The sequence below is a fragment of the Ailuropoda melanoleuca genome, chromosome 20 (assembly GCF_002007445.2).
Source record: "Ailuropoda melanoleuca isolate Jingjing chromosome 20, ASM200744v2, whole genome shotgun sequence".
Taxonomy (NCBI): domain Eukaryota; kingdom Metazoa; phylum Chordata; class Mammalia; order Carnivora; family Ursidae; genus Ailuropoda; species Ailuropoda melanoleuca.
In genome coordinates this window covers 14,133,230-14,156,736 of record NC_048237.1, presented here as the reverse complement: position 1 = coordinate 14,156,736, position 23,507 = coordinate 14,133,230, and the positions used below count along the sequence as shown (strand labels likewise).

Sequence of the window (23,507 nt, the reverse complement as noted above, 5' to 3'; positions counted from 1 at the left end):
AAAAAAATAACAGCAACAAAAAAAAATTAGCTCAGGGTTTGATTCTGCCTTTGGAGAAACACCACTAGATATAATTCTATACACTTTCTTCTGGGAGCTTAGTAATCTAATCAAGATCAGTTAGATCATACAGGAGATCACAAAGCTTAGTGATTATTTTCTCCATAGGCAATTGACGAATGTTTAAACTTATAGTATGTAGAGTCAACATAAAGTAAATAGAACCGCTGCATTTTGCGATTATCTCTTTCAAGAAAGAAGGAGGTTGAGTTAGAGAGCGAGCGTGTGGCTCTGTTTACAGATAGTGTGAGAAGCCAGCTTCAAGGGCATGTCAACATTCATGATGATGTCCTGAGTTAAGTTCAAATTTTTCCTACATTACCATGTGAAATACTGCCTGGAAACTGTTCAGTACCTAAATTATTTCTTTCCAGTCTATGATTCTTGTGGGCAGAAAAGTGAATTATGTATATGAATCCATTCCTATAGTTATCTTTCAACAATACCTAAGGCAGCAGCCAAGTTGTCTCTCTATTATCATTTACAGAAAATAGACTTCAGTCTTCCATTCAGCTGTGCCAGGAGTTTTGCTTTCGGAATTGAGACTTTGAAGTAATGATAATAGCTACCATTTACAGAACATCTACTATATGCCAGATACTGTGTAAGATGCCTTACATGTTTTTTCCTTTATTTGATTTTTTCCAATTTATATAATTTTGCAAATTGTAAAAGTATTACATTGCCCCCCACACACACCAATCAAGTAATACAAAACTATATAAAGAAAAAGCAGTTGATGATTTCTACCAGCACTTCCCTGTGATCCCAGTGCTTTGGTAACTGCTCGTGCCTCCTTCCCCTTTTCCCAGTGCCTGCACATTCTTGGTATTTCAAATTCCCCCCCCCCACCCCTATAAGGGAGGTGGCTTTCTCTCGGTTTTGTTGATAGGGAAAATAAAGCCTAATGAAGTTAGTAGCTCTTAGGAACTGAATGTTAACATAGAGTTCTCTTTCTAGGCACTGCGCTGCTTTTATTGGGATAAAGATATGTGGGTGATCATGAAACTTAAGGGAAAGTCAGAAGTGTTTCTGGAACCAGGAAAAAGCAAAGGTTCTTTCTGTGGTGCCAGTTTTTTCCAAGCGGTCACCACAGCGTGGTCTCCTTCCCTCCTGCTTGGCTGGTGGGGACGTCAGCGTCTCATCACTTGGAAGGCCCAGTATTCCTCCAGGGACGGGCACCGGGGGGCGGCAGCTTGGTGTCAAAGGAGCTTTATGGCACAGCATCTGGGAAAGTTTGCTTATGGCAAATTACTATCCACTCACGGATTGTTTAGAAAATAGACCCATTCATCAAACATAACTAGATAGAGTGTAATTGTATTTGGCATATCTTTTTGTCCATGATCTTGCCCTATTAAAGTAAGCTATAATGATGAATTAGTGAAATATCTCGGCGAAAGCAAAGTATAGTGTGGGATTTTGAGCCCAATACCTCTTCTTTCACTTACATTTTGTTCTCAAATAAAAGGAAGGGATTTCTTTCTTTCTTTTTTTTTTTTTCAATTTATGAAAATGCTTCAAGACTCTATTTGAGTAACGAAACACATAAGTGATCTTCTATCTCCTGAGGAACCAGGGTATTTTCCTGCCTAAATGCAGCAACTGGATCTCCTCTTTTTTAACAAAGCAGTATTTTTCTGAAGGCCCAGATATGGACACTCACTCCATTGTGCAAAGGTCTCATCCGGTTTGCTTTCCAGCCATGTGACGAAATTCAAAGCAACACCCTATTCCATTGGCTCTAAAACACAACAGAATTCACCTTGCCCTGGGAAGCGAGTAAAGGAACGCATGTGGAGCGTGCTGCCTTTTGACATGGTGTGCCTAGAGCTCTTCTCTGGCTTCAGGGATGGAGGAAATTCATTCGCACACACCCCATGTCTCTACCTATTGATAGCTATTTACCCAGAGAACAATGCTTGCTACCTGCACCTCAGTCCGTGATCTCACAAGCTAATCAGAGCCAGCTATGGTCAGTAGTTGGATGGAGGAAGTCCAGACAAAATAGCTCAGGCTGCCATAAGTCATCTCCGTGATTTGTTGGTAATCCTGGACTCTCCGTGAGTAAGGAATCAGTGCCCTGGAGTGGTGCAAAGAATCTTCCCTTTAATTAAGCCTCTTAAGGACTTTTAAAACAGAAATTGGATTCCATGGTTCATGACCATTGTGGAATATTCTCACGGGTGGATCTAAAAATTATCAGCCTATCTCCCCAAATAAAAATCAAAGCAAAAGTATTTAAATTTCTAGCATATGAGCAAAGTCCTGCACGAGACATTTAGCACAGCACATGGTGCCTGGTAGGCACACAACAGTTATTCGTTGAAGAAACGAATGCATGAAAGAACAGAGAGTTCCCAGAATTAGAAGTCGCCAATAGCTAACATGAACCCTAAAGACTTTGAGTTACGTCAAATGGAAATACTCTGGCAGGTACCAGTGAACTGAGGATTTCAATAAGCCAGTGTGGAGAGCAGTGTGATATCACAGTATTAACTACATGCCAATCCACTTATTCTCTCCTGCTTGCATTCTGGCGCAGTCGACAAAGAGTACGTCTAGGAAAGTTATAATGCAACTTGGCCCACGAGTGGTAACTAAATATGAAAATTGCAGTGAGTCTAAATGTTGGAAGGAAACCGAACTGGTGGGTGACCTGCTGGGTTGGATAGTATTGGAGTCATTTGGCTGATGGTGCTAATCAGTCACCATCTTTGTTTTGAAATGAAAGCCCAGTAATCAAATAAGTTTAGTAAAATTCCTTGTGTTTACAGAGATCTAGTCAAAATGATTCTATATTTTCCTATTTAAGCATCCCAGTGGAAGTCATGTTTTGCCTTTCTAATTAAATATTTGCTTACCTGTGTGTGACACAATGTTGCTGAATGAAGCAAAAAGCACCCTTCCACTCTTCATGGGGAATTCGAGAGGAGCTCAGGTTTTGCTCTATCGCCAGGCCCCAAGAAAAATATGTTTGGGTTAGGATGTAGCTGTTACCTGTATCAATGGGATTATCAGCCTCTGGAACTCTTACCACATATGCAGAACAAGAATGAGTCCACAGAATGAGAACCACGCTGGATCAGAGGCAGAATTCTCGTGAAGCTGTTTAGCAGCATTTCTACTTTAGGCCTGCTACTTAACAATCCTTGGTTTTCTCACCTGCAAAATAAGGAAAATATACCCGCTGCCCACCTTACAAGATTGAGAAGAGCAATCAGGTATGTTAGGATGGCAAAACCATGCAGAGTATAAAAGTATGGACTTGGAGTGGGCGAGACCTTAGTTTGCGATCTGGCACCACCTCTGTGATCTTGACCAAGTACCACAACCTTAGTTTCCCCGTCTGTCAAATGGGAATAATGGTAATACCTATCTCACACCCTTGTTGAGAGGATAAGTCACGTGATATATGTAAAGTACCGGACATCCTTGATAATGGCTAACATTGATGAGCACTTACTGTGTTCCAGGCACCTGGTAACACACAAGAATGGGCTGTCCAGGCTGTAAGCTGTGTGAGGTGGAGGCCTAGTTCGTGACTTTTTCATTCCCAACCTTTGCTCCCATGTGGCCCACAGACTTACCCAGTGGAGAATTCTTACCAAGGTTGTTAACTCTGAGGGGTAGGGAAGAGGCCATTTTACAGGATCTACTGCTGTAGAGAAGAAAGCCCCTGGGGTGAGGAAGACCCCTACAGGAGCTCTGTAGCCCAGAGGCTGGATTTGATTAGGCCTCAGAGGAGGCAGACCTTTTTGTCTTGCATGATGCATTTCTGGTGGACACAAGGGTCCAGGGCTCTGGGAAAAGGAAGGGACAGCCAGAAGGAATGAAAAGGAAGAGGCTAGCTATGCATGCCCTTCGTCTCCCTCAAATCAGCTTCCGCCCTGTTTAATGCCATTGCCTTCAGCTAACAAAGAAATTACCTGTTCTTTTCTTATTTGAACTGTTTTTATTATTATGAGCACTGTTGCCATTATTATTAACAGCTAATGTGTACTGAATGCTTACAGAGGACAAAAATCCATTGACTTAGTTACCATCACAGCAATCCTACGAGGAAGATTCTCTTCTTCTCTTATTATTCTTATTTACAGATGAGTTAAGTGAGGATAAATCAGAGTGGATAAAATCCTTTCCCAAGCTAGCAGGTGGGATTGCTGAGACTCAAACCTGGGGCTGTCTGGCTCCAACCCGCTATCTCTTTTTTCTTTTTCTTCGTATGTCTTTTCTTTCTTTTCTTTCTTTTTTTTTTTTTTTAGTGTTCAGTGATTCCTTAGTTGCATATGACACCGAGTGCTCATCACAAAACATGCCCTCCTTAATACCCATCACCCAGTTACCCATCCTCCCACCCCCCTCACTTTCGTAACCCTTAGTTTGTTTCCCGGAGTCCAGAGTCTCTCATGGTTTGTCTCCCCCTCTGATTTCTTCCCATTCAGTTTTCCCTCCCTTCCCCTGTAGTCCTTCACACTATTCCTTATGTTCCACATATAAAGAAGATGTGGTCCGTAAATACAATGGAATATTACTCAGCCATCAGAAGGGATGAATACCTACCATTTGCACTGACAGGGATGGAACTGGAGGGGATTATGCTAAGTGAAATAAGTCAAGCAGAGAAAGACAACCCACTATTTCTAACTACTGTGCTACTCTTTGATTTTACTTAATGACTCACAACTAGAGTTTAAGCTCAACCAGGCACTTAAGTTCAAAATCTGCCCTCTGGCTGCCTTTCTCAGAGCAGGAGAGCAGAACCTAGGCAGTTTGCTCGTACTTCCAGAGTCTTTCCAACAGAAATGAACTTCTGCTCAACTTGTCCTCAAGTCTATTTTGAAAACCAAAATAAATAATTTGTGTTGATAGTCAATGTGCCAGAACACAAACAAAAAAGTCCCATTTTGTAGAGCTGAAAGTGAACTTTAACCTTCTGAGAATTTTTGGTTTTCCTATATGAAATGTTTTTTAATATTTTAAGATACGTTATGTGGTTTTTTTCTTGTTACAAAAAAGTGTTTCCTTAAGCTTAATACAATGTATTGTAATTAATCTTCTTAAGTGAAAAGATGAAGTTTAGTATTGTAGTTAAGAGTTTTTAAAGCATTTATCAGCAAAAACGATAGGATTTACTATATAAACAAGTTCATTTAAATGTATCATGTTAATTACGTAGCTATAAATACAAGTTGGATAAAAAGCCATGGTTGGATTTGTTCTACTCTGTTCTGCTGATACAACCGCAATTGCACATGATAAGAAAACAGATTTAGTCAGAAAGTACATCAGGGGCGCCTGGGTGGCATAGCGGTTAAGCATCTGCCTTCGGCTCAGGGCGTGATCCCGGCGTTATGGGATCGAGCCCCACGTCAGGCTCCTCCGCTATGAGCCTGCTTCTTCCTCTCCCACTCCCCCTGCTTGTGTCCCCTCTCTCACTGGCTTTCTCTATCAATGTCAAATAAATAAATAAAATCTTTAAAAAAAAAAAGAAAGTACATCAGACTTCAGACCACTGCAGCAAGCTGCTCCAGTGAAACATCAAAGTCACATCAGTGCTTGCCTCGTGGGAAACAAAAAGTTAAATACTGAGCGTTTTCCCCTATTTCCTGTTCAATCAAAATTTAACAAGGAGAGGTATCCTTTGTATTGTACCTCCAAAAGGAAGCAATCTTTCAACTTTTCGTTAAAGCCCACGTGAATTGGTGTTCTTGTATCGTAATGAATTACAAACCTCAGGGCAAACTATACCATGAGCTCTGTAGCGTGTTCCGAAAGTATCAACAGGCTGGAGAGCAGTCAGGGTATTTCAAGTTTGGGTAATCAATCGGGGGACCGAAAGGAAGTAAATCGAAGGTAACCCACGACTCCCAGTGCCACTGATTTATCATTTATCACAAGTGATACACACACTGATTGCCCACCCTCCTGAGGAAGTGTACAAACAACTGCTATTTATCCACGATTGATTTCTTTCTTTTTTTTTTTTTCCACACTCGATTTCTAACCTAGTGCCAATTTAAACTATTGAGGCAGTGGAATCAAGACTACTTGTAACATTCACTTCAGAAAAACATAATTAGGAAAGTAACTATGCTGGATTCAGGAACCAAATGTAAATTCCTTTTGGATTATGCAGTTGTGGATTACCAGTTTACCTGTATGGCTAATCCCCTCCATTACTTTGGATAATCCAGAATTGGATACAGCTATTTACATGTAGGGAGTGATGATAGGTATTACATGACATTAGTTTCACTAATTCCACCAAAGATGTGGGGTTGTTTGCCAGCAATCTTCCCTTGTAGGCCTGTATGCATGCAATTTTGTTTACTTTTGGGGCTTCCTAATTTTGAAAGCATGGATCTAGGCATGATTATTCATGTTGGGGAAAAAAGTCCCTAATAATTCTGGCTTGAAGGGAAGCTAAAACGGTAATTTACTCTATTTCACGGTCTCAAAGATGATCTCTCTGGCTTTGCTCCTCTCTCCTGCAGCAACCATCCACAATGAGTTATGCAAGACACATCATTAAGAAGGAAGGCTTGGGACTCCAGGGCCTCAACAAAGGATTTACAGCAACTTTGGGACGTCACGGGGTTTTCAACATGGTTTATTTTGGCTTCTACCACAATGTCAAAAACATTATTCCTGTCAATAAGGTAACTATTTAATAGATTAAAATCCTGGAGGAGGGGCGCCTGGGTGGCACAGCGGTTAAACGTCTGCCTTCGGCTCAGGGCGTGATCCCGGCGTTGTGGGAAAGATCTCATCAGTGATGACAGCTGTATCTGTAGAGTGCTTATCGTGTGCTAGTCACTGCTCTGAACACTTGCATCTAATCTGATCCCCACATTAGCCTTATTCATGGGGTGTCCTTATTCCTATTTAGGAATTGGAAACTGAGGCTTAGAAGAATCAAGTACACTGTTAAGTAGTTAAGAGCAAAGTAGAGATTTGAACCCAATTCTGACACCAAAATTCATCTCCTTGAAATATGCACCACGACACCTGAATGCTTCCCGTTTATCACTAATGGAAGCTTCTAGAATCTGTGTTATCACTTACTTTTTTTCATCTCAGAAGCATAGCTTTCCCAAGAAAGTTGAAATCTTCATGTTCTAAATAAATTTTGAGCTCTGGGGGGAAATTGTCAGCCTAAAATTTAAATTTTACCTGGATATTAATTTTTAAATTCACCTAAGTTAACTAGGGTAAGCAGTAAACCAACTCTTCAAGGATCATTCACTTTTCAGGCAGAGAAGTAATAATTATAAATATATTTTTAATGGTAACTTACCGATGCTAGCAGCCTCTCAACTTCTACAAGATAAAGGCAGCACATGCTGTGCTTTAAATCCAGCATCTTTTCATCTGTAACAGCACACTTTTCCCCCACCATTATATTGCTTGCTTGGATTGAAGATTGTGATCCTGGAAGCACGCACTGGGGACACATTTTGCACATGCAGACATTTCCCACAGGGGTTCAGTTTTTTATTTTGCTTAGTACGAAACTCTTGACAGACTTTTATAAACCATAAAAAGATTTCTAATATGGCTACCACCAGACTCTTCAGTAAAGTTGATTATACCTACTTTTGCCCAGTGATCCCCTATATTCTGGGTTAGGACTTATCTTAAGTAGCAGCTGAAGCCAAGAGATGTTCCACAGTAACCATCTGTTGATTTGGCCTCATTCACTAGCCAAAATTGTTAACCACATTTTACTGTACTTGGAAATCTGTTATTGAGTAGAAGCTTATGTTTGATTGCCCCGAAATCTGTGATTGACCACAGTATATGGACACCCTTCTCCCACTGACTGACAGTTTGATTCCAGTGGTCCTCAGAGCCCTACTTTGATCAAGAAATCACAGAAATCGAATGCAATAGACACTTTGGGCAGAGTGACGTGAGAGAGTTCAACTCTTAATACATTGAGATTCTTTTTAGCAGGAATGGGCTAAATAATTTGTGGTACCCGGGACAAAATGAAAATGTAGGACCCTTGTTCAAAAATTATTAAGAATTTCAAGACCAAATAGTAAGGCAATAACCCGAGCTCTTCTAAGTGGAGGCCCTGGGTAACTGCACAAGTCACAAAGTTGCATGAAGTTGACCCTGTTTTTTAGACTCTGAAATGAGTACTCCATACAGCATGGAAGAAGAGTCCCTGCCTCTATCTCTCCAGCTATCCAGTCTTGAGACAGTTAGAAATCACACACAATGAAATAAATTATATAAATTATTATATATTTTATAACATATATTTGGGCATATATTTTAATTCCTATAGTATTATAAAATGAATTTGGTTCTATTTAAGGAAGAAGTCACAAAGATCTACATATGGTAATATGTTAATAATGCTTTAAAAAAAATCCACAAGTGTAAACTTCATTCTACAATTAATCAGTGCACTTAAGTCATTAAGTGTTATGCATTATATAGACACAGAAGTGTAACTATTCATTTATTTTTTTAAATACATCATGATATCCTGAAACTATGGAAAGCACTCATTGATCTTACCAGTTGACAGGAGTCAGATCATACCGGCTCTCATAGGCCACTCTTTATCTGAAAAGCACTAGGAAGCCAACAAAAGATTTTAAGCAGAGGAATTACCTGATCAGTCTGGCTGCCAAGTGGAGAATGCATGGAGGGGAGGCGGTGAGGGAAGGGCAGGGTGTAACATGGAAATGATTTCAAAGCACGATGCCAGGACTTCAGACTCTGTTGTTCATGGTGGAGACGAGAAGTGGACAGATTGGAGAAATCTTGAGAAGGCATAATGTACAGGATGTGGTAATGGAACACATATAGGCGTGTTGAGAAAAGGAGTGGTGGATAGAGATGCTGCCTAGGTTCTTGGCTTGAGCAACTGGAAGGCTGATGGTACCATTTGCTGATTTGCTGAGAAAGAAAACCGTTGAAAGAGAAACAAGTTTATGGGAGAATATTATGGGCTCAGCCTGGAAACTGAAATTAACTGCACTTGGAACTAAAATGCAGATGAGTCGGAGATTGGATGTGGGTGCTGGAGCTTTAGAGGAGAGATCTGAGTTGGAGATACACACTTAGAAGTCATCACAAATCAGGGCTCCCGGGTGGCTCAGTCGGTTAAGCGTCTACCTTTGGCTCAGGTCATGATTTCAGGGTTCTGGGATCAAGCCCTACGTTGGGCTCCCTGCTCAGAGGGGAGCCTGCTTGTCCCTCTCCCTCTGCCTCTCCTCCCTGCTCTTTCACTCGTTCTCTCGTTCTGTCTTTCAAATGAATAAATAAAATCTAAAAAAAAAAAAAAAAGTCATCATAGACCTGGGTGAGTGTCCCCTTACTGGGTAGAAGGTCTTGAGCCGATCACTTCACTGCTCTGAGCTTCAGCTTTTTTTATTGTATATTGAAAAGCTACCCAGCAACATTATTTCGAGGATGAACAGAACTAATACGTGAAGTTGTTGGTGAAGTTTAGGGCGTCACGGAAGTGTTAGGTGTGCTGGTGCTGATGACAGCGATGAGGGGAGGAGTGGGGTGGGGAGGCGGGTGGTGGAAACAGCGAGCGCACAGAACAGCAGGAAGAATTTTTCCCCAGGACTGTTCCTTTTGCACTTAAATGAACACTGTGTTTTTTCTTGCCTAGAACAAAGTCATTGATTTTATGTGTTCTGTAATCTAAGCCTGATTCAAAACTGGGAAACCAGTATTCTTTAAATTTAAACCATAATAAATCAATCCTTTGTGAAGGGGAAGGTATGATAATCATTAAAACATGTTGAAGAACGTCGTCAAGTTGTTTACCACGAGGAGGAGGTGGTGTTCCTTGAAGGCTTTATTCCGTCTTCGCCGTGGGCTGTCTCTAGCCATACCCTGTGGACGATTTGTTTACAGGATTACTGTTTCAGCTCCGTTACCCAGCAATTGGTCATTCTGTTGTTCCGAGGGAATTTGAGATCTTCTCAGTCCTGACTGGCATGAAATAATTTTAGATTTTTTTCTTTAATATATTTTTTTAAAATCCATAAATGGTCTTGCAATGTTTTCTATTTTCAAAGTATTTTATTTTAAAAGAAACTTCATAATGATTATCTCTGGGGAGTGGAAATGGGGAATCGTGTCTGTGTGTATGTGTGTTTGTGTGAGAGAGAGAAAGAGAAAGAGAGCAAGCAGCAGTGAAGGGAAAGTCCTTTTTCTTTATACCATTCTGAGCTGTTGGAAGCTTCTGCAATAAGCATGTATTAATTTTATAATAGGAAATAAATCAGTGAAAAGTTTAATAGAGTCTCATAAAATAGAATACCTAGTTAACTTTTTCACATTTTATATAATTCTGAGGCTGTCCATAGAGGTAAATGAGAGCTTTAAACGGTAAGCCTGGAGAGCTCAGGTCAGACATCCAGCCCTGAACTTTATAACTCTTCAAATTGGTGATCTCCGTTAGATATATTTTTCAAGTGATCACAGAGCTATCCTGACCTTCTGTGCCATGTCATACTATTAAAACCATTTTTGTAGACTGCACAATTTTGCCTGATCCCTGTCACGATAACTGTCATTTTCAGATAAGAAAACCAAATGAGAAGTTACGGCCTAGCGCTGAAAGTTACTGAAATAATTTATCTGAGGTTATACAGCATGGGGGGATGGGGCAAACCAGAGGCCAGAACTCCTTCCAGTATACCATGCAATGCTTTAACTCTACATTTTACTTTGTGTTTTGTTGCACATAAATGACCGCTTAAAAATGATTGCTGAAATTCAAATACATGAAATAGCTAGAATATCCAGATAATATAACCGGATTCCTCCTCTGTCTCCTTCAGCCCTGTGACCTCGTCCTCCCTTTCCATATCCTTAGTCTATAATCTGTAGAAACAAAGAATGGGAAGTCATGGCCCTGGAAGAAGCAGGCATTAGCCGTTTGAAAATGGTGCCCTGGGTTAGATTCTTGCAGATTTATTTTTAGGCTCCGGCCGCTCCTGTGGCGAGTAAGTGGCTACAATAGAGCAAAGACTGCTTTGGATATTAACTGACCGTGGAATCCAGGTAATGGAGGCATTCATTTACATCTTGCAGTAAATGGAATGGAATGTCAGTATAAAGAATTATCCCTTCTCCCCAGAAAAAGGCATCACTTCTCAAAGTAAAGCCCACTGGAAGCAGGTATTGATTAACTTAAATGCTGACATGTTTTTCAAATATCCATGGGAGTAAGCTTTCGTTGCAAAAGTCATTTCTTTCATTCCCGTTACAAGGTGGGGCTGTTCGAAGCCTATTATTTGTGATGCTGACACAGAAATGAGAATCATAAGATTCAAATGTTACATTTCTTTAATAACCTTGTCCTCTAGTTCCATATTTACTGCTTTTCAAATGTTTCCATAAGTAAAATAATAACAATAATAGCAGAAATCACTGTCTGAAGCTCAGGCCTGTCAACAGTGCTGGGCTGTGCTTTCAGTTTGCATCCTAATTAAGTATGTTTGCAAGTTATGTTGCCAAAAACAATAGACCTTTTGTGTTGAATTTTGCCATGATATAAATTACATGTGTGGGCTAGAAATATTCTAGGAGAGAACAATTTTTCATATGTTCAATTTTTCTTACTTAATAAACCATTTAGACCTGTCCCTATGGTCATTTTACTATAGACAGCATTAAGTCAAACATATTTTATTTTCTCCTAAGGTAATATTTATAAAAGTTTGCCTTTCAGAAATGCAAATGTTTTTCTTTTTTTGATTTTTAATATTTTCTTCGTTTTGTAAATTCTGCAGAAAGTCGGAGGGCGGTGCCAGACGCACTTCAGTTTATCAGAAGAAATGTGGAAATGTGTTCGTTTCATGATTTAAAGCTGTATCCTTCCCTAAGGTGTGCACTAAGCTGAATGAAAAATGCACCTTTGGGTTCAAATGGAGAACTTAGACAGAGCTGTTTGTATTTTGGAAAGAAGAATCTCAGTAGAATTAGATCATAGTAGGATTTAATTTATGGCCATTTATTTTTCTGATTCTCTCTTACTCGATCATTAGTCTTACCGATCATCCGGTAATGGGAAGGGCAAGAGCATTAAAGTTTCATTAAGAACAACTCTCCTTTCTGGGAACCACTGGGGTAAAACTACAAGTATATATTATCTATAAAATTCCAGGATATGTGACAAGATTCTGTGGTAAAAAGCAGTATCTTTCATTGGCAGTTTTCACAGACTCCCTTGGGCATGTGTGCTGGGGAGAAGGAAGGCATGGGGGAGGGCAGAGGGAAGGGGGCAAGGATGCAGACACTTTCTTAAATAAACTTTAAGCCAAAAGTTTCCAGTCAGGCACCACCCAAGTGGATGGAAGTGTGGTACCAGTAGCTTCAGATTCTCAGTTGCTTCTTTCTAGTCATTCATTCCCAAAGCCTTCATGGCACGTCTACGATGTCCAGGGCTCCATCTCACTGAGTATCAGCATTGTCCTGCCTTACCAGGGTTTACGGTCGGTGAGAGGAGACACACAATAAACAAGTCATCACACGGGACACTGGGCTGTGACAGTCACGACGAGTGCCGTGAAAAGACAACTACCAAACTGTGGGACTTTATAAACCGGGATCGTACTCTAGACCGATGGCAGGGCAAGGACATAGGAATGGCCTTCCTTCCAAAACGATGTTGAGGCTGAGGCTCAAGGTTGAAGATTAGCTAGGCCAAGAGGAAGAGGACGAGCCGAGACCAGACAGATCTTTAGTCAGAGAGAAGAGGATGAGTGCCTGCCCTGAAGCAAACGGAGGCCCAGGGCCCCGGGAAGAACACAAAGGATGAGGATAGCTGGTGTATGGTGAGCCAGAGGGGAGAGGAGGTGATGGAGGCTGCATTCTGACTAACTGGGCCAGAATGTTCGAGGCACGTTATAAGTCACTTGACTCCTCTTAAATGATGTAACTGAGGGGGGGATGTCAAATAAACATATTACATAAGGAGGACTGGCTGGGCATGGGAAAGTCTCATTTATTGAAGCAGTCCGGAGTAGAATCTGAGGAAACAAACTTGGGTCCAGGACTTCTTCTTGATCATATGCCTACCTCCGTATCAACGCATCTCAGTGTGTCCTTGTCCTAACTTCCCAACTTTTAGAACTTTGTTTTGGAAGCCTGGTTTGTTAGTTTTCCTTGGGGTCAGTGCCTTTACTGAGGCAAGGAATAAACAGAGCACACCAAAACAGAAAAATCTTACTGAGTTCCCAAGGAAATATATTAATATATTCCTGCATTCTGTATGATAATACTCAGTGCTACAACGGACTCTTTGAACGTACTACCTACCCATGTAAATATTTATAGAGAGATATTTAAGGAAAGGGTGTGTGTGTGTGTGTGTGTGTGTGTGTGTGTGTGTGTATACATATATATATGAAATAATCAAGTGATAACTGTTATGCTTAAACCCTAACCCATTTTGACATTGTATGTGTTTTATAATTTGAACTAAGTGGGTTAGACGTTTAAAATTATTTTACATTTCACAATGCTTTAAAGAACAGCTAGCTCAGGGGGAAAAAAGGAATTTTCATGGCTATTTTCTGAATGGCTACATTTAGATGCTGAGCTTTTAACAAGACTTTGATTTCATTCCAAAGCCCAGAGCCCTGCAAGGATAGGATCTTGGGAACACTCTACATTCCTTAAAGAATGCTTATCAATTAAACCATCTCATTTTAGTTAGTGACCTTCTGTGGAGTGAGGAGCTAGCATTTCCCCAAATTATCTCACATAAAGAGAAAACAAACACTGTAATAGATTCTTCTGATAGCTGTGAAGTGGAAACAACTGTATTTTTTAATTAAGCTTCAATAGCAGGTATTTTCATTGGAGGACAAAACAGCATGATACCATGACATCAGGGCAAAAAATGCTCTTGTCAAAGTTTGTGAACAAAACAACAAAAGAGAGCCAACATTAGAGGAAATGCAAGATACAGACTGTGAGCTGACTCTCCTTCTCGTTGCCTTGGACCCACAGAAACTAACAATATCGAAAATGCAAATTTCTTCTTAAAAAAATAAAAGGCAGTTTACACTCAGTCAAGCGGCCTCCTTGTTCAGTTGCCAGGAGGCAACTATGATTTCAACCCACCACATCATTTTCATGATGACCATGGCCAGCTGTGGGGAAGGCAGCGATGAGCTGCTGTTATTTGCCTTCCAGCTGCTACCAGGTGCTCGAGCAGTGTGTGTACGTACCGCCTCTGTAATTTGCTCCTGAGACCTTAGTTCTTTGTGTAGTGTATCCTTTTAAAGGAGAGATAAAATATTTATTAAACCCCGATCATGTGTCAGGCCTGTTACACATACAGCATGAATATGACACAGCACCGTCCTCTCCTTTGAGAGGCTTTGAAGGACTCTTACCAAAGAACGTCAGAGTTTGGTGCCGGTCTCCACTAGATCCGGCAGACGACTGAGCCCAGGCCATCTGACACTAGAGTCCATACTTGTAACTGTTGTACTCCGCTTCTTCAAATATATGGACAGGTGAGCCTTTGAGTCTTTCCTTCCTCAGAATTTACCCGCAGTTCCTCAACTCCTCTTCAAATGACATGGTTTCCTGTCCTCTGTAGGGTCTGTCTGTCCCACCGTAGATGCATCAGATGTGTCAATGTCAGTGTCAAAACTGGACATAATACTGCAGTTGTCAGTCGGTCAACTCAGAGTACAGTAGCCTCAACCCTTCCTGTGATCTGGATACGTGCCTTTCTTAATGCAGCCAAAGACTGTACAGAGATGAATTCTTGGGGGATTTGTCAGGGTGGAAAGAGAATGGGTGTTGCTTTTACATCAGGATGTTGGTATGTATACAACTCTGTGGTCAGTTAAAATCCCCGGATTACATGAACTGCAGTCAAGTCGAGCCTCCCTCATCTTGAACTTGTCCAGTTTGTATTCACTGTGCTTAAATGTAATCCTGTGGGTTCATTTCAGTGCTAGAGCTTAGGATGATACATGTTCATGTTGAGGGCCTCATCTGTCATTCTAGCTTCCCCTGCTAGCCTGTGTCATCTGCAGATCCGAGAGCAGGCCCTCCCCATCTTCACCCAAGTTCACCCAGCCCGTCTTCAGGCTGTCCTGGGGACGCATCTTTCACAGACGCAGATCTCCAGCTGTACTTTCATCCATCCTCCTTTCAGTTCTTATTAATTCAGTGTCTTATTAATCAGGATAACATGGGAGACTTTTTAAAGTAACTTTCTAAAATCAAAGCGTGCGGGGTGATTTAAAAGAAATTAAACTTTCAGAAGGGTTGCCTCTTGCATGTCTCACGTGAGACTACATCACGAACTTCGTGTTTCTATCACCTCGTGCTTGGCAGCCTTGAGGAAATCAGCTATTGATGGTGACGTGCTACAAAAGGAATAAAACGAATTAAAGTATAGGATGTGTGCTGTTAGCACAGACTGACCATTTGTAAGATTATGGAAATAACTGTGAGGGAGCCCATTAAAATTGGTTTTGACCACATGTTTATTATATATAATCTAATAACAGAGTAATAGATTTATTAAACTGTTCAATCCCTTTTGAGTCATCCTGTTATGGTCGTGACGCTCTCACCATCAAACAGTTTATTAGCCTACTTGGGGGAAGAGGAAGCAGAATAAAAGAGTTCTGTCAAGAAGTAATTTGTGGGGGCACCTGGGTGGCACAGCGGTTAAGCGTCTGCCTTCGGCTCAGGGCGTGATCCCGGCGTTATGGGATCGAGCCCCACATCAGGCTCCTCTGCTATGAGCCTGCTTCTTTCTCCCACTCCCCCTGCTTGTGTTCCCTCTCTCGCTGGCTGTCTCTCTGTCAAATAAATAAATAAAATCTTTATAAAAAAAAAAGAAGTAATTTGTGATACCCTGAAAATCATGTGACTCTTTGTAGGCCTGCCATATTGTCTTTGTCTTACCCAAAGCAATTTATAACAATCTCTTTCAGTCACTTCTGAACAATTTAATTCTTCAAATGGTAAGCTTATTTTAGCAATTTTTGACAAGCAACAATAAATCAAATCTAGCATCAACCAAGGCCAATCCTGAATGGAGAACATTCCTCTCCCTGTATTTACTGAAGACTGTCTGAGGCAGCCAGGGTATACTGACGTCAAGCTAGGTTAAAACTAGGGGCACCTGGGTGGCTCAGTCGTTAAGCGTCTGCCTTCAGCTCAGGGAGTGATCCTGGCATTCTGGGATCGAGCCCCACATCGGCTCCCTGCTCCGCTGGGAGCCTGCTTCTTCCTCTCCCACTCCCTCTGCTTGTGTTCCCTCTCTGTCTGGCTGTCTCTCTCTCTCTCTCTCTCAGATAAATAAATAAAATCTTTAAAAAAAAAAGTTAGGTTAAAACTAGTTAGAAAGGATCTCAGATGCAGTGTGATACCAGGAGAAATTAAAAGGTATGTGAATTGCAACGAGCAAAAGAAATTTAATTGGGCTGACAAGGTAGGAAGATTCTGTGACTAGACTTTAATGTGAACATTCGTGCTGAGCCCCTTGAAGTGAAAAAAGCCCATTGCTACACTCTGCTCAACCTTGCCTTGTGGGGAGCAGCAAGCTTCCTGGCCAGTCTCCCTCACCACTCCTAGTCCTCACTACCAGCAAATCTTCCTTCCCCCATCTTCCTTACCCCCTCTTTCTGGCCTGTCTCTGTGTGGAATGTCTTCTTAAGGATGCCAGACCCTAATCACAAAGGCCTGTGAGATGGGCAAAGGTTCTCTGTTTATCAAACTAGCAGCCAGCTGGCCAGTCACTAAGCAAGGCATCAAAGCCCATGCCAGGGAAGGTAAAACGAGAGGCATATGCGTCTTCTGATCAAGACATTTTGCCTCTCTGCATATTAACTTCTTATGTGCCATTGCCTTAAATACCTGGTTCTGTCTTTAGCTGTGGATATGATGTTTGCATTAGGTGTTTAAATTAGTTACAAATATGTAGTATGTTGATTGTTAACTATTTTGAGTCAGATGATCTCATTTCTGATGACTTGGTACCTTTTGTTGAATTTTTAATGGTTGTGGAACATCATGGCCACCAGTGTTTTGGGATCACTTATTGGTGTTTCTCGTTAAGCCGTGGAGAGCCTTTAAATAATATGTCCTGTCAGGGAAACTCATTGATCTTCCTAAAGAGGGACTGGTAAACACATCTCTGCAGCTCTGCACTCACACGAGATCACAGTGTGATGGAAACAGCCAGAGTTCTAGTAAGAGACCTGGTATTAATTCCAAATTCTGGTTCTTACTAGTCAGCCATGTCTCTTTGGCAATTTATACCTTTGCTCTGTCTCTGTTTTCTCATTTGTGAGATGAAATGTTAACATCAGCCTTAAAAATGTTTCCAGGGGAATTAAATAATTTTTTAAAACTATGAATATTGGCTTTTGTATTGCTATCACAAAATAAGGTCAATGCATATAATATACATTAACATTTCAGGCTACTTAGCTCCAGTTTAAAGTACCATATTTTATAAGAAAAATTGGAAAATATTTGGAGGAAAAGAGTAAAACTCATCTGTAGGTGGGGAAATAATACATACTACTTATAAATAAATATTTTAAAGGAACTGTGTTTTTAAGCATGAGGAAGAAAAAGTTCAATAACGGTTTTTAAATCATGGTGAATTACATCAAGAATGGCGACAGTTGATTGCCCTTGCAATTGAGCAAAAAATTGGAGTGAAATAGTTTAGGCTTATGCGTGAGGAATGTGGGTTAGGAACACAGGAAGTTTCCTGATTGATGACAGTTGGAACAAATTATGGAACTAAGTTGGAAATTTTTAATAACAAGATAGGTTTTTCATCAACATTAATATCCATTTACACAATTAAGGTGTGATCCATCCTAAATATTTTACTTAGGCTAAGTGACATATTTTTCCCTCACATTTTTTTCATTTTTATGTTATTATGGTAAAAACACTTAACATAAGATCTACCCTCAGCAAATTTTGAAGTGCACAATACATTATTGTTGACTATAGTTAGTGTTGTAAAGCAGATCTCTAAAGCTTATTCATCTTGCTTAACTGAAACGTGATTAGTAACTCCCCATTTCCCTGTCCCCCAGGCCCCTGGCAACCACCATTCCACTCTTCAATTCTATGAATTTGACTATTTTAGGTACCTCACATAAGTGGAATCATAAAGTATTTGTCTCTCTATGACTGGCTCATCTCACTTAACATAGCGTCCTCAACTTTCATCCATGCTGTCACATACTGCAAAGTGTCCTTCTTTTTAAAGGCAAATAGTATTTCATTGTATGCATATGCCACATTTGCTTTATCTGTTCTTCTGTCAGTGACTTCTAGGTTGTTTCCCTGTCCTGGTTATTGTGAATAGTGCTGCCATGAACATAACGGTGCTAATATCTCTTTGACATCCTGATTTCAATTCCATTGGATAAAGATTCAAAAGTGGGATTGCTAGGTCATATCATAGTTCTGTTTTTAATTTTGGAAGAACTCTATACTGTTTTCCATAAAGGCTACACCATTTCGAACCCCCACCAACAGTATATGGGGATTCCAATTTCTCCCCATCCCTGCCAACACTTGCTGTCTTTTATTTTTTGATAATAGCCACTCTTTTTTTTTTTAAAGATTTTATTTATTTATTCGACAGAGATAGAGACAGCCAGCGAGAGAGGGAACACAAGCAGGGGGGGTGGGAGAGGAAGAAGCAGGCTCACAGCGGAGGAGCCTGATGTGGGGCTCAATCCCATAACGCCGGGATCACGCCCTGAGCCGAAGGCAGACGCTTAACTGCTGTGCCACCCAGGCGCCCCAATAATAGCCATTCTGACAGATATGAAGTGATGTCTCATTGTGTTTTTGATCTACATTTCCCCGATAATTAGTGACGCTGGGCATTTCTTCATATATCTGCTGGCCATTCGTATATCTTCTTTGGAAGAATGTCTATTCAAGTCCTTTGCCCATTCTTATTTTATTTTATTTTATTTTATTTTATTTTATTTTATTTTATTTTATTTTATTTTATTTTATTTTTGAGAGAGTATGTGTGTGCAGGGGGTGGGGGAGGTACACAGAAGAAGGAGAGAGAGAGTCTTAAGCAGGCTCCATGCCCAGCACAGAACCTGACTCAGGGCTCGATCCCACAACCCCGAGATCATGACCTGAGCCAAAATCAAGAGTCAGATGCTTAACCAACTGAGCCACCCAGGTGCCCCTGCCCATTTTTTAATCAGGTTAATAGTTTTCTTGGTATTGAGTTGTAGGAGTTCCTTATATATTTTATATATGAACCCCTTATCACATACATGGTTTGCAAATATCTTCTCCCATTCCCTAGGTTGCCTTTTTACTCTTTTGTTTCCTTTGCTGTTCAGAAGCTTTTTAGTTTGACATAATCCTACTTGTCTATTTTTGGTTTTGTTGCCTGTGCTTTTGGTATCAAATCATCGCTAACACCAGTATCATGAAGCTTTTCTCATATGTTTTCTTCTAGGAGTTTTATGGTTTCAGGTCTCATATTTAAGTCTTTAATCCATCTTGAATTTATTTTTGTGTATGGTATAATATATAGGTTCAATTTCATTCCTTTGCATGTGAATTTTCAGTTTTTCCAGCACCATTTGTCAAAGACTATTCTTTCCTGATTGTGTATTCTTGGCACCCTTGTTGAATATTAGTCAGCCATAAGTGCTTGGATTTATTTCTGGGCTCACTGTTATGTCCCACTGGTCCATGTCTGTCTTTATGCCTACCCCATACTGTTTTGATTACTGTAACTTTGTGATATACTTTGAAATCAGGAAGTGTGATGCTTCCAGCTTTATTCTTCTTTCTCAGGATTGATTTGGCTATTTGTAGTCTTTTGTGATTTCATATGAATTGTAGAATTTTTTTCTATTTCTATGAAAAAATGCCATTGGATTTTTATAGGAATTGCATTGAATCTGTAGCTTACTTTGATTATTATGGAAATTTTAACAATACTAAGTATTCCAATTCATGAACATGGGATGTCTGCATTTCTTTGTGTCTTCTTTAATTTTTTCCACTGATGTTTTATAGTTTTCAGCATATAAGTCTTTCACCTCTGAGTTTTTCTTTTTTCTAGCTCCTCAAGCTGTAAAATTAGGTTGTTTATTTGAGATCTTTTTTAATGTAGGTGTTTATCACTATGAAATTACCTCTGAATACTTCTTTTACTGCATCCCATAGGTTTTGTATTTTCATTTCATATATATTGTCTTTTCATTTATATTTGCCTGAAGGTATTTTCTAATTTCCCTTTTGACCAATTGGTTTTCATTTCTTTTATTTTTTTTAAGACTTTATTTATTTGAGAGAGAGAGCACAAGCAGGGGAAGAGTCAGAGGGAGAAGACGAAGCAGACTCCCTGCTGAGCAGAGAGCCCAATGACTGGGCTCGATCCCAGGACTCTGAGATCAGACCTGAGTTGAAGGCAGATGTTTAATCAGCTGAGCCACCCAGGTGCCCCTCGGTTGGTTGTTTAATAGTATGTGGTTTCCTCAGGCAGGAGCGGGCAGCTGCCATTTTTGTCTGCTCCCTCTGTGCTGATCAACGAGAGGGCTATGACACCTCAGTTGCCCCCCCCCAGGTAGCTAGATTGCACTGAACCTGTCAGAACTCCAAGACTGGCAAGAGAGATGCACTTTTTTGGGCCTCCCCAAAGAAGTTGGGGTGTTGGACACATAGATCAGGAAGTAACTAAGTTTTGAAGAGGCAGAGAAGCTAGGTACTATCTCATAGGACTTTGATAGTGAAAGCCCAGGAGTAACTTCCTTCTCCCTGCCGCATGTTTCCCTTGCACTTTGTTCACACCCCCACTTCATTACTTATCACACGGTGTGATACTTAATAATATACCCGCCCCCAACCCCTTTCTGGATCATTTACCTCCACACTCAATTCTAGCACCCAGAGTAGGACTAGGCATGTATACACATCCAATAAATGCCTGTTGAGTGAATAAATAAAAAATGAATGATGGATAGAAGCAATATGATATAATGATTAAGAGCATATGGTTGCAAATCCGAAGAACCTGAGTTCAAGTCCAGGCTCCACCTCTTACAAGTACTCTGATCCTGGACAACTGACTTAACTTTCTCAGGCATGTGTCCTTATCTGTAAAATAGTGTTACATACCTAATCCATAGGATTCTTATATAATAACAAAAATGTTTTATATATATAGTTTTTGCATATAAGATGGTATCTAGCAATAAGTAACTATTATTAATAGTACCATTATTTCTCATAATGAAAGTTATGAAAAATAATATAAACATTATAAAATGTATATTATTTTATGTTTCTATTTATTTTTGCTATCAATTTCATTGTGATTTGTTGTTACCATTATTGACAGAAATGCTTGGGTGATTCACAGATAGCCGGTACCAGAATGACCCATTCAGACTAGGTGACAGGTACCACTCGTACCCAAAACCTCACAGGTGTGCATTCTTGCTCTGGACCGAGCGGGGGGGGGGGGGGGGGGGTTGAGCAGACTTAACAGCATCACCTTTAGTCCTGCAGCCTTAAAGAAACAAAGCCCCGTTGCCACCAAAGAAAGTTTTAAAATCCCTCCCAGCACGTCCAGAGCATTCCAGTGCATCACTTTTCCAACCTGAGGATACAAAGAGATGAACCATAATCTTCCAGTTAACCAGGGGTTCTCAGACTTTAGTATCCATCAGACTAATTTGGAGGACTGTTTAAACAGATTGCTGGGCTCCATCTCCAACAGTAGGCCTGGGAATAGAACCCCAATTTGTATTTCTAATAAGTTCCCACATGGAACCAATGATGGCGGTTCAAGCACCACACATTGAGAATCACCGAGTTCTTAGAAATGGTTGAGGTATGAGTAACCTGACTCCGGGGCGGGAATGTGTGCAGAAATCTTTTCACGAAGTTGAATTGCCTGATAACCCCTGTGCGAATGAGGACTTTCTTTCTTCAGTGCCAGTGTTTTCAACCCTGAACTCCCTTCTTCTTTATAAATTTATTGGTAGGGGAAATAGTTTCGTGAAGTTGTTTTTAAGCTTTTATGAGCCTGATAAAATCCATGGACACTCTCTACAGAAAAGCCCATATACACATACACAGAAGCATTGCTTACAATTTCAGGAGGTGCTGAGACACCCCTCCCACCAGCCCACCCACTGACCCTAAGGAGTATCAGGAGAAAAACTATGGCGGAAGACAGTCTTGGGTTCACGTGGATGCAACAAAAAGACCCTTCTTATACTTAACCTTTCAGTTAACTCGTTTTTAAAACAGGAATAATAATTAGTGTTCTTACATCAAAGTTTGTGAAGATTAGCTGACATAATACATGAAAAGGCATTATATGAAAGCCAGAAACTCTAAATATTACCTTTTTTCTCTCTTCATAGTCATGCTACAATAAACTTTCATTCTTGAGGCAAGTGGATGCCTCTCCCTACTAAGGGAAGATAAGGAAGTATAAGAAAGAAGAGCCCTGGGGCGCCTGGGTGGCACTCGGCTCAGGGCGTGATCCCAGCGTTAGGGGATCGAGCCCCACGTCAGGCTCCTCTGCTATGAGCCTGCTTCTTCCTCTTCCCACTCCCCCTGCTTGTGTTCCCTCTCTCGCTGGCTGTCTCTATCTCTGTCGAATAAATAAATAAAATCTTTAAAAAAAAAAAGAAAGAAAGAAAGAAAGAAAGAAAGAAAGAAAGAAAGAAAGAAGAGCCCTAAGTGTAGTATTTCAAGACCTTACTCTACTCCCACCATATTCTTCTGCTAAAATCTGGTCACAGGCTGCCATATCATGGTTCTCTGAGTCACTGAGCCGTGGGATCTAGCAAGCCCAGGCCTGGCTCTGTGACCTGAGAGTCTCAATTTCCTTGCCCTGAAGTGCTCCACTTTGCAGATGTCCAATGCCTTGTCATGTCCCCAGGTTAATGCCTCCTGGCAGAAAGATAGAAATGTAAAGTTGTAATAGGGGTTTGTTTCTAGGCTAAAAGATGATGAGTCTTGAGGAATAGTCTTAAGGGTTAAACCTGGTTCTCATTGTTTCTACAAAAGTAAATAAATACATCGATAGACCAATCAGCAGACATTTATTTAGCACCTACTGTGTACTGTATGATAGATGACATGAAGAAGAGTAACACGTGTTCTATGCTATGTCAACTCACAGTCCTGCAGGGAAAATAAATACATGCAAAAATAAACCAAACACAAAGTGAGCCTTGGCAAGGGCAGTGATTGTGGTTCATACAGAGGTTCAAGAGTACAGGAGGAGGGGGAAATCAGTTTTGACAGGGATCCATTAAAGTCTCCTGGGCAAGGTGGGATTTAAGCTGGCCCCTAAAGGAGAAGCGGGACTGCGTTGGGTGACTGTAATGGAGAAGGACTTTGTAGGCTGGAGAAGTAGTTTGAAGAGAAGAGTCAGAACTAAGGCCTTG

The 23,507-nt window shown here is 40.6% G+C and overlaps 1 protein-coding gene across 9 annotated transcripts in view; it reads left to right on the top strand.

Moving 5' to 3' along the window:
- Window positions 1–23,507, top strand: part of SLC25A21 (solute carrier family 25 member 21) — a 479,253-nt gene that overhangs the window by 447,230 nt on the left and 8,516 nt on the right. For 8 of the 9 annotated variants that reach the window (XM_034648645.1, XM_019806189.2, XM_034648648.1 and 5 more), the window contains one exon: window positions 6,558–6,722. The exons of the other annotated variant lie outside the window; for it this stretch is intronic. In XM_034648645.1, the coding sequence (XP_034504536.1) occupies window positions 6,558–6,722 (165 nt within the window). The remainder of the gene's footprint in view (window positions 1–6,557; window positions 6,723–23,507) is intronic. 9 annotated transcript variants of the gene reach the window in all.